General features: G+C 48.6%; 4 protein-coding genes across 4 annotated transcripts in view; 3 read left to right on the top strand and 1 right to left on the bottom strand.

Moving 5' to 3' along the window:
• Positions 1-686: 686 nt before the first annotated feature.
• Positions 687-2,117, top strand: METBIDRAFT_78961 (uncharacterized protein; the record flags this gene model as incomplete). The annotated part of the gene is made up of 1 exon (XM_018858978.1): positions 687-2,117. One exon carries the CDS (start codon positions 687-689, stop codon positions 2,115-2,117), a length of 1,431 nt encoding a protein of 476 aa, XP_018711157.1.
• A 110-nt stretch (positions 2,118-2,227) lies between these two features.
• On the top strand, positions 2,228-2,623 carry METBIDRAFT_201841 (uncharacterized protein). Its single transcript, XM_018854942.1, has one exon. The coding sequence runs from the start codon at positions 2,338-2,340 to the stop codon at positions 2,542-2,544; it is 207 nt and encodes a 68-aa protein (XP_018711156.1). The 5' UTR covers positions 2,228-2,337; the 3' UTR covers positions 2,545-2,623.
• A 488-nt stretch (positions 2,624-3,111) lies between these two features.
• Positions 3,112-3,489, top strand: ATP20 (F1F0 ATP synthase subunit g; the record flags this gene model as incomplete). Its single annotated transcript, XM_018858977.1, has 1 exon — positions 3,112-3,489. The coding sequence occupies one exon, from the start codon at positions 3,112-3,114 to the stop codon at positions 3,487-3,489; it is 378 nt and encodes a 125-aa protein (XP_018711155.1).
• Positions 3,490-12,450: 8,961 nt separating this feature from the next.
• The window catches only part of CHR1 (RNA-dependent ATPase), a gene marked incomplete at both ends in the record, with an annotated part of 2,609 nt that continues 583 nt past the window's right edge, over positions 12,451-14,476 (bottom strand). Inside the window, one exon of the mRNA XM_018858976.1 lies at positions 12,451-13,991. Coding sequence (XP_018711154.1) covers positions 12,451-13,991 — 1,541 coding nt within the window. The remainder of the gene's footprint in view (positions 13,992-14,476) is intronic.

Here is a 14,476-nt window from a genome sequence, read left to right as displayed (position 1 = left end):
CTCATTATTGTCTGGGGCGCTCACTAATTTCTGGGGACGCTCACTAATTTCTGGGGACGCTCACTAATTCATGGCCCGCTCATTGAATTTTGGGTATGAATTTCTAGGGCCGGTGATTAATTTCTGGCCCGCTCATTATTGTCTGGGCTCATCAATTCCCGGGCTCATCAATTTCTGGCCCGTTCATTTATTTCTAGGGCTGATTATTGTCTGGGCTCATTAATTTCTGGCCCGCTCACTAATTTCTGGAGACACTCACTAATTCATGGCCCGCTCATTGAATTTTGGAGCGCTTATGAATTTCTAGGGCCGGTGATTAATTTCTGGCCCGCTCATTATTGTCTGGGCTCATCATCTTCTGGGGCCGCTCACCAGTTTCTAGGGCGGACCACTGCCTGGGGCTCCTTTTTGGCGCCGCGACAAGTGCGCTCCCAGTTACGCTCGCCGCCCGCGTATCTGTGAGAACCAGCCACACAACACAGCTTTCCAAACACGCCGGTAGCATCATACACTTCCCCGGGCACCCGCAAACTTCCACCAGCGGCTTCCACTTTTATCGGACCTCGGCCCTCCCCGCCTCCTCCTGCCGCCTGCTCCCCCGCTTGCTTCCCAGGTCAGCTCTCGTTTCCTCGAGCACCCCCGCTTTCCGTCTGCCCGAAAACCCCGTTTTTTGGCCACTTCTCGATATGGGCGCTCTCGTCTCCATCCCCCTCGCAGGCACCAGCTGGCTCGCGTCCTGTTTTGGTGCCGCCGCGTGCTCGGCGTTGTGCTCGCTGCTTGGCGGCTCGTTCCAATCAGCCACCATGACGCGGCTCTCGTACGCCGTGCTTTTGCTTGTCAACTCGCTCGTCTCGTGGATCGCGCTCTCGCCGTTCGTCGTGCACAAGCTCGAAAAGGTGCTGTTTGGCTTCATCAACAGCCGCTGCGGCCCGGACGGCAAGCAGTGCATCAGCTTCACGTCCGTGCACCGCATCAACTTGGCCTTGGGCGTGCTCCACCTTGTTTTGGCGGCGCTCCTTGCCAACGTCCGAAGCACGGCCAACCCGCGCAACGTGATCCAGAACGGCTGCTGGAAATGGAAGGTGGCGGCGTGGGCGGCGCTCGTCGCCGTCAACTTCCTCGCCATTCCGGACGCGTTCTTCGTGTTCTACGGCAACAACATCGCCATTGTGTTCTCCACCGTCTTCCTCGGCATCGGCTTGGTGCTCTTGGTGGACTTTGCGCACGCGTGGGCCGAGAAGTGCCTCGAGCAAATCGAGTTGGAGGAGTTGACGGGCGGCGACGAGTACAACGCCGCGTTCTGGAAAAAGCTCCTTGTGGGCGGCACCTTGTCCATGTACGTGTGCAGCGTCGTGTTGACCGTGGCCATGTACGTGTTTTTCGCCGGCCCCGGCTGCTCCATGAACCAGGCGGCCATCTCCGTCAACTTGGTGTTGGCGGTCTTGATCTCCGCCGTGTCCGTCAACCAGAGCGTGCAGGAGTCCAACCCACACGCAGGCTTGGCCCAGGCGCTGATGGTGGTGTTCTACTGCTCGTACCTCGTGCTCAGCGCCGTGGTGTCCGAGCCGGACGACAAGCTCTGCAACCCCCTCGTGCGGTCCCGCGGCACGCGCACGCTCTCGGTGTTTTTGGGCGCTCTTTTCACGTTCGTGGCCTTGGCGTACACCACGACGCGGGCGGCCAACTCGTCGTTCTTCGAGCCCGAGCACCCGCCCGCGGTCTCGGCGCCCATTTCTGCCCAGCCCAGCGAGAGAAACCAGATGCGGTACGCGGCCATCAAGCAGGCCGTGGACGAGGGCTCGTTGCCCGAAAGTGCGCTTTCGCAGCTCGACCTCTACGAGGACGAGAGCCGCTACGGCGCGGGCCCAGACGACCGCCAGGTCAAGTACAACTACACGGTGTTCCACATCATCTTCTTCTTGGCCACGCAGTACATCTCCACGCTCCTCACCATCAACGTGACCCAGGACAACGTGGGCGACTTCGTGCCGGTGGGCCGCACGTACTTTTCCAGCTGGGTCAAGATCATCAGTTCGTGGGTGTGCTACGTGCTCTACGGCTGGAGCTTGGTGGCGCCCATGTTGTGGCCCGACCGTTTCAGCACGATGCAGATCTAGGCGGGGGCCGCCCGCTGAAGGCTGTGGGAAATGTGGTGTGTGATGTCTGCCGGCAGCTGTGTCTAGCCGACGGTGGGGGCGTCGATCCACGGAGCTGGGTCATGTGTTGAACGGAATATTCGTGCATAGAACGGGGCGAACACACGAGTGGTGTTTGTTCTCTGGGTGGGACTGGGCCCAATTCACAATCGGTGATCAGGCAAGATTGGTCCGTTTTGGGATGAGCCTTCAAGGCAAGCTTCCAGAAAGACCTGGCCCGACGCCGCGCGGTCACGCATCCAGTGCCTCTCTTGGTGCTGTGGGATGTCCTTGGAGCCCTATTGGTGGCTCAGAAGTGTCCGCTGGATCTTCGTGTCTAATCCAAGCCGGACCTGGGAGTCCCAGAGTCCACCACAATCGGTGCGCGTCAGTCAGATGTGTCCAATGATAAACCTGACACGTGTTTCAAGGATTGGGACGACCTGAGTTGGTCGACGGCTAGTGCCGATGGTTGACGGCAGCTCTACGTCGAAAACTTCTACAGAAGCGGCGATTGTCACCGAGAGTGTCTACTAAGTTGTTGCAAAGCTATGGGAGGTCAGAGGCATGCACGAAACACCCAAGCACCACGAAAGTTGTTTTTTGCAAGCTTTTTCACACATGCTGGCTCACTTGCCTTGCGCTGAACCATGCTGGCCCGGGCCAGGCCAAGCCTGCCAAAGTCTCAGTGCGAGCGTCAGCGCAGCGGCCTTGAGAACAACGATACCGGACCAAAAGCGGGGATTTCAAGTGCGCTGCGCCAAGCGGAATCCCCAACCCTTGTTCTGTTTGGGCACATCCAAACTGGGGTGTTGGTGGCCGGTTCGGTACGGTGCTGATAGAACAGCTGGCACTGAGCCTGCACACTGCCGCAAATCGAAACGCGCGATTGGCTGGTCGCGGAGATGGAAAAATCGCATTTCGCAAGACTGAAATTTGTCCCCGACTAGTACCCCACCGGAACCACACCTACGAAATGTCTGCCATCATCAACAAGGCCACTGGCCTCGTCAACACCGCCGTGGCCAAGTCCACACAACTCGCAAACTGTGCCGTGTACTGGGGAAAGGTCGGCGCCGAGATCGGCAAGACCGTGTACAAGGCCGAGGGCTTGGCCCCACCTTCGCTGGCCCAGTTCAAGCAGGCCTACGAGGCGTCCTTGCAGTTCCTCAAGACGCCTGCGCAACAAAAGGCTTTGCAGCAAAAAGTCATGTCGTTGCCAATGAACAAGGACACCTTGACCAAGGCTGCCGTTTACGGTATCCACGGCTTGGCCTTCTTCTCCGTCGGTGAGATCATCGGCAGAAGAAACTTCTTTGGCTACCCGGCTCTTGGCCACGCTGAGCATCACTAGACGTGACCGGCGGCCTGCCTGCATCATATACATACATAGATATATTGAAATATTCCCCGACGTGCTTTGGGGCCTTGGTGAACTGTCGTGCAGGAGACGAATCGGTTCAACCGGGCGACCGGCGTGAAGACCCATTGTAGAAATGCCTTTTTATTATCGTATTGAGATATCTGACACCGGATTCAGTAAAAGCCGGTATCCCCATACTGGATGTTTGCATATATAGTGCCGAGTCTACTGGTGCAGAAGATATGTTTGGTTTCCGGCCCACAAGCGTGTCAATTGTGACCGAGTTGACTCCATTTCGTATATTCACGATTTCGAGGCCTTCTCTGATGGCATATTCGGAGGCTACTATTAGGACCTACTTAAAGTCATTTTCGGACAGATATATGCATATGAACAACCCCACCTTGATTCCACCTGCAATGCCTCCTCTTTCAGCATGGGAACATGTCTGTTATATGAAAATATTAATGTATTCGTGATTCTGAAGCGCTGCACTGCAAGCTGAACATACTCTCCGGCAAACTCTTCGTCAGATCCTTTTATTTGCTATTTAAAGGGTATTGACGGTAATATGACGGCTCTTTTTTTGCTTATTAGATTAGAACTAGGGCAGCGAGAGGTTGGAACCCGCCTGTTTCCCACACTTAGACGCAATCTAGTACTCCACTGCCATGATCCAACCTTAGATAATCATCAAATTCAGCACAGCCCTTCTTGCTCGGTCCCTAGTCTGTTTTCAGCTGTAATGTCTGATTGAGCATCTCATTTCCTATACTTAATACATAGTTTATTGCAATTTGAATATCTCCATTCTCATTCCTGAAGCATAGTCTATTGCACATTGAGCATATATATTACTAATCCTATTGCAAACTGAAAACCTGAAGCTCAAAATCATAAGCTATTCCGTACAACTCTCAAGACGGATTCTTTGGTTCAGAGCGTGCTGCCTACTAAAATTCTGTCCCAGTCTAGGAGTGTTTTTGTTTTGACATCCGAATAGATTTCATGTTTCATCAACTTCATTGAATAGCGCTACAAACCAGCCTACCTTATCCACATAATCAGGTAGAGTCTGTAATGATGATAGAATCTAGGGAAAACTGCGTTCCTTCTCAGCAGCTCGTCTATTCCGTGGCCACAAAATGCACCTGACGCGAACAGGGTCTATGCTATTTTTTCAATTAGGGCAACCAGATAGCTTGCTTTGTCCACCATTTTCATGGAGCACCTTCCAATCATTTCATCTTTCATCTTCTCTAATCATAGGCAAAGGAATCCAAGGCAGACCTGACCAGATTGAATGGCGGACTGGCATAGAGATGCACCAACTGACATAAAGACATATTAGATGACGTAAAAATCTACTATCTAACATAAAGAGTCACTAGCTGATCACACACAAGCTGGCGAAAAGACCCACTAATACTGCGGCTACGGGAACTGCAAAACAAAAACTCCGGCCGTCTACACAAATTTTATATGCGGCGGATAGCTGTGAAACTCAAGTGAGGTATACGGTATTTTCAGTCGTTTGGGCTCGAAAGATATCCGAGACGAAAATTCGGGTATGTTCACTAAGGGGATCGCCGATAATGCAATTGAGGCGTCTGGAAAGACTTGAGATTGACTTGAATATGCCCAAATTCCAGAAACCACAATTTATTGCTGTTTTTGATCAAGTTTGTTCATGGTGCTGCTGCATTCGCATGCTTCCTAGCTGTCGCTTCGCCGCTGGAGAAATTTGCCAAATTCACCAGATTCTGGATCTATTTTGCCGAGAGACCAAAAGATACCGTTTAGTAAAGACAATGCTTCCCGGGTACTAGCCTCGCAAAAAAAATGGATGTTTGAAAGATATGGCTTCTTGAATCCCAAGTCATTTGCCTGGGGGTATGCCAGGATTTTTTTCAAGACAGAGCAAGTAAGGAAAATGACCGGTTGAAGGTACAGACCGTAAATCACGAGTGCCTGCTTAAAAGCTAGCCTACCGGGTCTATATTTCTTTGGAGAATGTCCTTGACTATCATGATTAAAGTACATTTCGATGATTGTTCAGATGCGCCCGCATCTGAGTTGCTACTTGATCTTATACAAAAGCTGTAATTTTCAGTTTCATAAAACTTATTGTTAAGACTGTATTGCATCAGCATGAACAAACTCGTTTTGGGACTCCAAATGGGTTGATTCCATCCCGCGCGGAATCAATGTTTGTAGTAAGTAACAGTCAATGCATACGCAAATCTTATAGTTCAAAACCGCTAAGTTGGATTTCCCACTTCCACGTAATTTGACTAGACTTGTTCTGATCTGTTATCCTTTCGATTTCATCGTTCAGCATCACTATGCATAAGTTATAATCAATGTCAGTCCATGTCCCTATTAAACCCATTTTATTTTCTCGCGATCTGCTTTCTTGTATAACCTGCTACATCAATCTGATGTAACTGGCTGATAGTTGAATCTCATTTTCTACTTTTATTCGGGACAGCTCTATCTTTTGCGTACTTTAAATTCCTCTCGCTCACTGTCCTATTGTCCATTCATGAAGCTGTCTTGGTCCTATGACCCTAATGCTCAATTAGTCTGCTATTTAATTAAGCAATCAGTATTTATAGTGCATACCAATACATTTCTTTCCACACTTTTAATTAAATAATCCACCCATGCGAAAAACTCTGTTCTCAACCATTCCTTTGAGAATGACACGCTCTGCATTGACGCCATTTTTAAGTTTTTCGGCAAAATATTCCCTCCATTATATAAAGATTATTAATGGCCAATCATAAGAAAGCCTGCTGGGTTCACCTTCTTGATTTTATCGGGTAAATCCATGAGCTCTATCGCATAATTTCCATTGATTTATATCTGAAGCTTATTCATATGATAATACAAACAATTACCCAACAACTTGTTCACGAGATAGGCTCATCTGGGCCCAATAATCTATCTGTTTTCCATGGGAACATATATTATACAAGCTACGTCTTCATCACACGCTTAGCCTACCCAGTCATACGCACCACTTATTCTTTTCTCACGAACAATGACCACTTACCTTAATACCCTGCTCCATGCACAAGGTTTAGCCGGGCCTTTTCAAGTGTGAATACATAGAAAACACTAAGCAGTCTTTTTCACACTCAGGGCGTTCTCCAATATAACGCCGGTTCAATTTTTTTCTTTCACACAAACCACTACAACTACATATCCAGCTCCGAATACGGGTTTTATAATTTTTCATTGAGTATTCCCGCTTCTATCACACTAGCAACATGTTTATGTACTTATAAGCATCCTCTTAAATCACTGTCTTCAACACTAAGTCACGTCCACGTAGACCAACGTGCTCTCTTTTGAGTTCCTACAATCATAGAATACCTTGAGGATCAACTTCATTCCAAGTAAGGCCCACTCAAGTCTGCCTCTATCACTTTTAACGATAGCTCGCTGTATCCGCGTGATGGTCTGTTATCATACCACCCAAAAGACTCACTCGCCTATTCTGTGCCCCTTTTTGCTATACCACAACAACTTCTAACGGCCTTGCCAAAAGACCCAATAGGCTCACTCACAGAGGGTAATTTCGGAATCCTGAGCCTTTGACTTGTCGCATTCAGCATACAATCCACTAATATACGTCTTTGAATTGTAAATGCTCATAATCTAGCTAAATGGTTGTTCTCTTGGGTAGGCCACTATAAATACGCAAGATGACAAGTAGCTCCGGCGAAAATAGTTTAAGTACCCTTAAAGTAACCCTTTACGGTCATACATATTGCCTACAAACAAAATCACTTGCTCTTTCAAAACTCAGCCTAAATCCATATGCTCGACATGGCCTGTGCTGATGAGGCTACATGCGGTATCCCTCTATGGTGAGTCGCATCATAATAAAAGCCCATTGCGTAGTTGCCTTTCATTCATTCGTTTGAAGCACCTGCGTTCCCATTATCCAGTTCAATCAACTCTCAATTTTAACTGTAGACCACCCAGTCAGCACCTCGAGAATATATGATACCGAGCCTTTTTCCTTCCCACCAAATCTTAGATATCCATCACATGCACATAATATTACATTCTTTATCGAGAATTGATAACTTTATGAGCTACCTCAGCCTTTTCTCCGCCGTATAGACAATGTCGAGCCTTTGGGTTATTGTATCTGAAGGAGTGTATCTAGTCCCTCTTATTTTTCCCCGGCACCGCTTTCTTGAACCACCTGCTGGATATACAAGACGGCGCAAGATATATCGTGCGCTCCAAAATAACCCCTCCCCCATAATTCATGTACTCGAGTATCACACCGCTCATATGATTATTCAAAATCAGATCATTATTCCAATCCATAATCGAACATGCTCAAATCATCATACTCGCCAGTGTCCGGCTAGAAGGTCTCTAGCTCTATTATGAAAATGTCGCCTCCGTCATAAACGCGGTATCTAACTCGATTGTAAATAAGCCGTGTCTTTTGCCCCTTTTTTTAAGATTAAAACTTCTATATCTTAGGAATAATTGTTCTACTTTAGTTACTAGTTCCCTTCTATATTCGCGCCAGTTCCCTGCTATAGTGTCGCTACTTCCTCAACACAAGCTGACCACCTCTTGACCATTAACCTACTTCCTCCTCGAAAACTGCCATCTAATTGCCAAATAGTATCGAAAAGCCTGTCCGCACGAATGGAGCCTACTCCACGTTCGGCTTCCCGTAGCAAACACTTCTTCATCTGGCATTCGCATTTTGGCTGCTGTATTCGGTTACTTCCTCGGTTGTTTAAACCCCAACAAAATCGAAATCACTCTATTCAAAACCACTATCTTCCAAATCTACTTCATTAAGCAACACCTTAATTTTAACCATTCTAGTTCAGATCTACTTTATTCCAATCTTTCCAACTCAAATCTACATCAAATCTACTCTAATACAGATCTACTTCATTCAAATCACTACATTCAAATCATCACATCCAAAGCACTAGATTTTAAACCAGTCTAATTGAGATCTTCTTCGATACATATTCATTTCAATCCAAATAGCTCCATTCAAAACCACCTCAATCCTAACTACTCCAATCAAAGGCACTCTATTTCAACCCAACCGCTCTATTACAAACCATTTGAATCTAAACGACTCCGATCTAAATTCACGACATCCACACCTCAATCCCAGGCACACTAATACAATTCTACTTCATTCCAAATCACTTCATTTCCAGTTCCTTCAGTTTAAGCCATTGTGATTCAAATATCCTCAATATATTTATACGACAATCAAATCTACATCATTCAAAACCACCACAAATCAGCTTCGCTCAGTCCAAGTCACTCCAATTTAAATCACCCCACTGCAATCACCTCATTCCGAGCCACTCACATGTAAACTATGCCACCCCCTAAATCTATACCATCCAACCTACGTCATTCCACATCGTCTCACCACTTGATTCAAATCTACTTCATTCCACAAAAAACAAAGCTCCTTCATCTACATCACTCCGCACTTTCCAAGGACAGCATTATCCAAATACATTTCACTCCACTCTGACTCGAATCTATTTCATTCCAAATCACTTCATTCTACATCACTCCCATCCAAACTAGTCAAGCAACAAATTATTTCGAACAGCTTCACTTTTAACCATGCTAGCCCACAATATTGATATGACTACCTTCTAAATCTACGGCCGGCTACACCCCATTCCAACCACTCCCCTTGATATCACTTCAATACAAATCACTCCATTCTACCACTCCAATTCAGATCTCACTGCATTCAAATCAAAATCATTTCAAATCAATCTGATTCAAATCGACTTCATTCCGAATCACAACACTTCACACCGCTGCATCTAAACTATGCCACTCCACAAAAATCGACTCGATCCACGGCAGCATCTCCCAACCACATTATTCAATATTACACCATTCAACCACATTATTCAATATTACACCATTCAACCACTGTATTCGACTCTATGTAAATCCATCGCTGCCTTCAGATTAGTCTTTAACGAATCTAAAACAATCAACCTCTGCAACCAAATTATGTCAGTCCACACTTCTTTACACCATCTACGTCAGCATCTCCCGGTCACCCCATTCAGTCTACATCATTCGACCACTCCATCCAAATTCACATCATTTAGCCACGCATTCCAATTAACATCACTAGATACCATCAAACTTCCATCATTCGACACATTTACATCATCCACTCTATGAACTCCACATCACGCAACACTCCATTAAACCTCGCCTCATTGAGCCACTCCATCCGAGTCTACATCATTCAACCGTCCCATTCAAATTCACACATTCAAAACTCCATTACATATTACTTCAATAAGCCAAATTAGTCAAAAAGCATTCCACAGTCCATGACCTTCACAACATCCAGGACCCCACCAACTCTACATCACCCACCATCATCAACTTACATCATCCAACACTCCATCCTAATCTACATCATTCAACCACTCTATTCAGAGTACGTCAGTCTACATTATCTACTCCATCTACGTCAGCACCCCCCATTCACTCCAGCCAAATTAACATCATTTAAAACTCCTCTAATTCGAATCTACTTTATTCCAAATCACATTCTTGTAAATCACTCCAGTCCAGACTACGTGATTCAACACCTCATCCCAAACCGCTTCAATTCTAACCAAACGATCACTCCAATGGAATCACTACCATTCAAATCTACGGCAGACTACACCTCATTGCAACTAGTACAAATCACTTCAGTACAAGTCACACCATTCCAATCACTCCATCTTTTCCTATCATACCACTTTATTCCAAGCTTACTTCGCTGCACTTTTTCAAAATAGGTCATTCCACACATTCCAATCCCTTACATCCAATCTCCTTCAATTCGAACAAACCTACTTCATCTACGTCAGCCCGACCCAGCCGGTGTATCCAAATATATATCTCCATTCTAAAAAACATCTTTCGACAACTATATTCAAGTCTACATCATTCAACCACTGCGTTAAATTTACCTCATTCAACAACTCTACATCATTCAATACTACACCGACACATCACTCGACCGTCTCATTCAAATCAACCTCACTCAACAAAAGTTAATCATTCAGCCACTCCAACCGTTGCATCGACTCTGCATCAGTCAACTCTTCATCAACTCTACATCATTCAGCAAATCTACATTATGCAACACTCCCTCAACTTTCTATTTAACAAGTCTACATCATTACCATCAACTCAATCACTCGACACTCCACTCAAATTTCTATTTAACAACTCTACATCACTCAACACTCGGCGCATATTTCTATTTAACAAGACTAAATCACTCACCATCATCAACCCTACATCAGCCCCGCTCTATCAACTCACATCTCTCACAACCTACACAACTCTACATCATCCAACCACTCCAATCAAATTAACTTCATACAACACTACATCGAATTTCTATTTGACAAAACTACATCACCCAGCATCATCAACTTTACCTCATTCACACTCCATACATATTCACATCACTCACCCTCGAAATACCTCTACATTATTTGACACTCCATGCAAATTTGTATCCAGCAACTCTAATCACCCACCATCATCAACTCTACATCATTCAACACACCTCTCATAATTCTATTTAACCACTGTACATCACTCACCGTTATCAACAAATAACAGTACATGTCGGGTCGCCTCCCATCATACGGCTTTCCATGATTTACTGATATCTTAGATTAAACATATGTATATTATACTTAAATCTTTTGCTTTTCTTACTATTTGTTCTACATTTAGTTGAAAAGCATTACTGATATATAAAATTAGCTATGAATTATAGATTAAACATAAAATTAAACTACCTAAAATAAGATGACCAGCCATTATATTAGCACTTAAACGTAAACCTATAGATGATGCTTTAGAACTATAAGATAAAGTTTCAATTAAAACTAAAACATGGATATCCTCGCGTGCCTTCCTATTACCCGTCTCCCTCTGGTGTCAAGGTGAATGATGCAACTGGTCCCATCCACCACTCCATAAATTGGCATCATTCATCAGCTCTACATCCTCCATACTCCATCAACTTATTCCATTCAGCCACTGCATTTCAAATTCGCATCACTCATCAACTCTAGATCATCGAAGCACTCCATTCAAATCTCCATCGTACAACACTCCATTCAAGTTTCGATTTCACAAGTCTACATCACCCACCATCATCAACTATACGTCACTTCCCGGCCCATGAACTTACATCATTCAACCACTGCATTTCAAATTCGCATCACTCATCAACTCTACATTCTCTAACACTCCATGAAGTTTCCACCAATAAACACTTCATCAAATTAACCTCATACAACACTCCATCAAATTTCGATCAATAAATACCCCACTCAAATTTCCATTTAACAAGACTATCACCCCTACATCACTCGCCACTCTATTAACTTACATCTATCACAAACTAGATAGCTCCACATCCTTCAATACTCAATCTAATTTTCATCATCCAACACACCACTCAAATTTGTACTTCATAAGTCTACATAAGCCACCATCAACAACTCCACATCCTCCAAAACTCCGTCAAATTCACATCATCCACCACTCCATCAAATTCTTATAACAAGACTACATCAATCACCATCAACTCCACATCATCCAACACTTTACTTAAATTAACATGAATCACCATCATCAACTCTACATACCCAACACTCCATTTGAATTAACATCACTCACCCTCGAGATAGCCCAACTTCCTCCACCACCCCACCAAATCCCCATCAAAAAACTCCACTTGTATTTCTATTCAACAAAACTACACCATCACTCCTACATCCTCCAACACCCCATCAATAAAAACTCCACTTATATTTCTATGTAACAAGACTACACCATCCCTACGTCCTCCAACACCCCACCAAACATCCAGCCAAGACCACGTCACTCGCCGCCGCACTCCTTCCGGCGCTTGGACGCGGCAATCATCTCGTGCCGCTGGCGGCGCTTGTGGCGCACCACGGCCGGGACCGTGCTGATCTGCTGGCGGGCCACCGGGCGGCGCTGCACGTCCTTGCGCTCGGCATAGGACAAGTTGGACATGTCGTCCATCCACGCGGCGTAGCCGCGCGAGCCCGACTGCTTCATGACGTTGAGCACCGGGCGCACGGCCAAGCTATCGGCCTTGGTGAAGAAGGTCACGGCGCGGCCCGGCTGGCCCGCCCGCCCCGTGCGGCCGATGCGGTGCACGTACGCCTGCGCGGACGGCGGCACGTCGTAGTTGAGCACGAGGTTCACGCCCTTGAAGTCCACGCCGCGCGCAAGCACGTCCGTGGTGATGAGCACCCACACGTCGCCGGCCTTGAAGCGGCGGATGGCGTCCGCGCGCTGGGCCGGCGTGCGCTCCGCGTGGACCACGTCCACGTTCAAGCGGTCGTACAACAACTCGTGGAACAAGGCCTTGGCACGCACGATGGACTGCACGAACACGAGCACCGGCGGCTTGACCTCGCCCTGCTGGAGCATCTGGCGCACGGCCACGAGCTTGCCGTCCTCGCTGCCCGTGAACACCAAGCGCTGGTCGATGCTGGCGCACGCGGCCTCCTTGTGGCCCACCACGATGCGCACCGGGTCGCACATCATGGACTGCGCCAACGCCTCCACGCCCGCCGGCATCGTGGCCGAGAACACCAGCCGCCGCAACCGCGCGTGCGTGCACGCGGCCACCACGCCGTCCGTCTGCTCCACGAACCCACGCTCGAACATGCGGTCCGCCTCGTCAATGACAAGCTCCTCCACGCCCGCGAGCGCCACGTGCCCGCCGCGCACCATGTCGAGGAGCCGCAACGGCGTGCTCACGAGGACCGTGTACCTGTCGCCGCGCACGCGGCCCAGCACGAGCTGCGCGGCCACCTGCCGCGTCAACACGGCCGTGGCCACGTGCCCGAGCCCGCGCGTGAGCTGCTGGAGCTGCGCGTGGATCTGCTGCGCCAACTCGTTGGTGGGCGCGAGCACGAGGCCCCGCACCCCGGGGTTCTTGGCGGCCGGCGCCTGGGCGAGCGCCTGCACCATGGGCACCAAGAACGCAAGCGTCTTGCCGGACCCGGTGGGCGCGCAGGCCACCACGTCGCGGCGCACGAGGCTGCAGGGCATGGCCTCGCACTGGATGGGCGTGGGCTCGGCGAAGCCGCCCGCCACGAGGTTGGCCCGGAGCCGCCGGTGCAAGCCGAAGCGCGCCTCGAGGTCCTGGAACGACGCGATGGGGAGCGGCACGTCGCCGCCGGACACCTTGCTGCCGCACCGGCGCCGGAACGCGCGCGCCGCGGCCTCGCTGGTGATGGCCAGGGGGGTGTCTGCGTTTGTGTCTGTGTTTGTTTCTGCGTTTGTTTCTGTGTTTGTGTCTGTGTTTGTTTCTGCGTTTGTTTCTGTGTTTGTGTCTGCGTCTGTGTCTGCGTCTGTGTCTGCGTCTGTGTCTTGCTTTCTGTCTTGCTTTGTGTCTTGCTTTCTGTCTTGCTTTCTGTCTGCGTTTCTGTCTTGTGGGCCCGTTCCGGGGCCGGGGCGCTCCTTTGCCTTCGCCAGTGGGCCGCCGGCGCCGGCACCCCCCTCCGGCCTGGCCCCGCCTCGGCCCGTGCGGAAAAAGTCCGTTTCCTTATCCACCTCCTCCTCGAGAGAACGGAGCGTGGGGTGCAGCGGCTGCGGCTGCGAAAAATCCGCGGCCGCCTGCTTGCTGTTCTTGACGGCCGCGCCGCGCGAGAGAATCCGGAAATGTCCATGTCGGTGCTGGGCGTGGATTTGCTGGCGCTGGGCGTGGATTTGAGGGTGCTGGCAAAAGACCGGGGCATCGCAGAACCGGCCCGTCTCTCATCGCCGCGCTGCGCTGAGACGCCCGCGCGGCCTGCACCCAGCGCGCAGCACCTCTCGGGCCAAACTTTTTCGTTGAGACGCTGAAAAATTGCGCCGCCCGCATCTT

The sequence above is a fragment of the Metschnikowia bicuspidata genome (assembly GCF_001664035.1).
Source record: "Metschnikowia bicuspidata var. bicuspidata NRRL YB-4993 chromosome Unknown METBIscaffold_4, whole genome shotgun sequence".
Classification (NCBI taxonomy): domain Eukaryota; kingdom Fungi; phylum Ascomycota; class Pichiomycetes; order Serinales; family Metschnikowiaceae; genus Metschnikowia; species Metschnikowia bicuspidata.
Note: the sequence above shows the minus strand (reverse complement) of the source record. Positions and strands in the feature narration are given on the sequence as shown.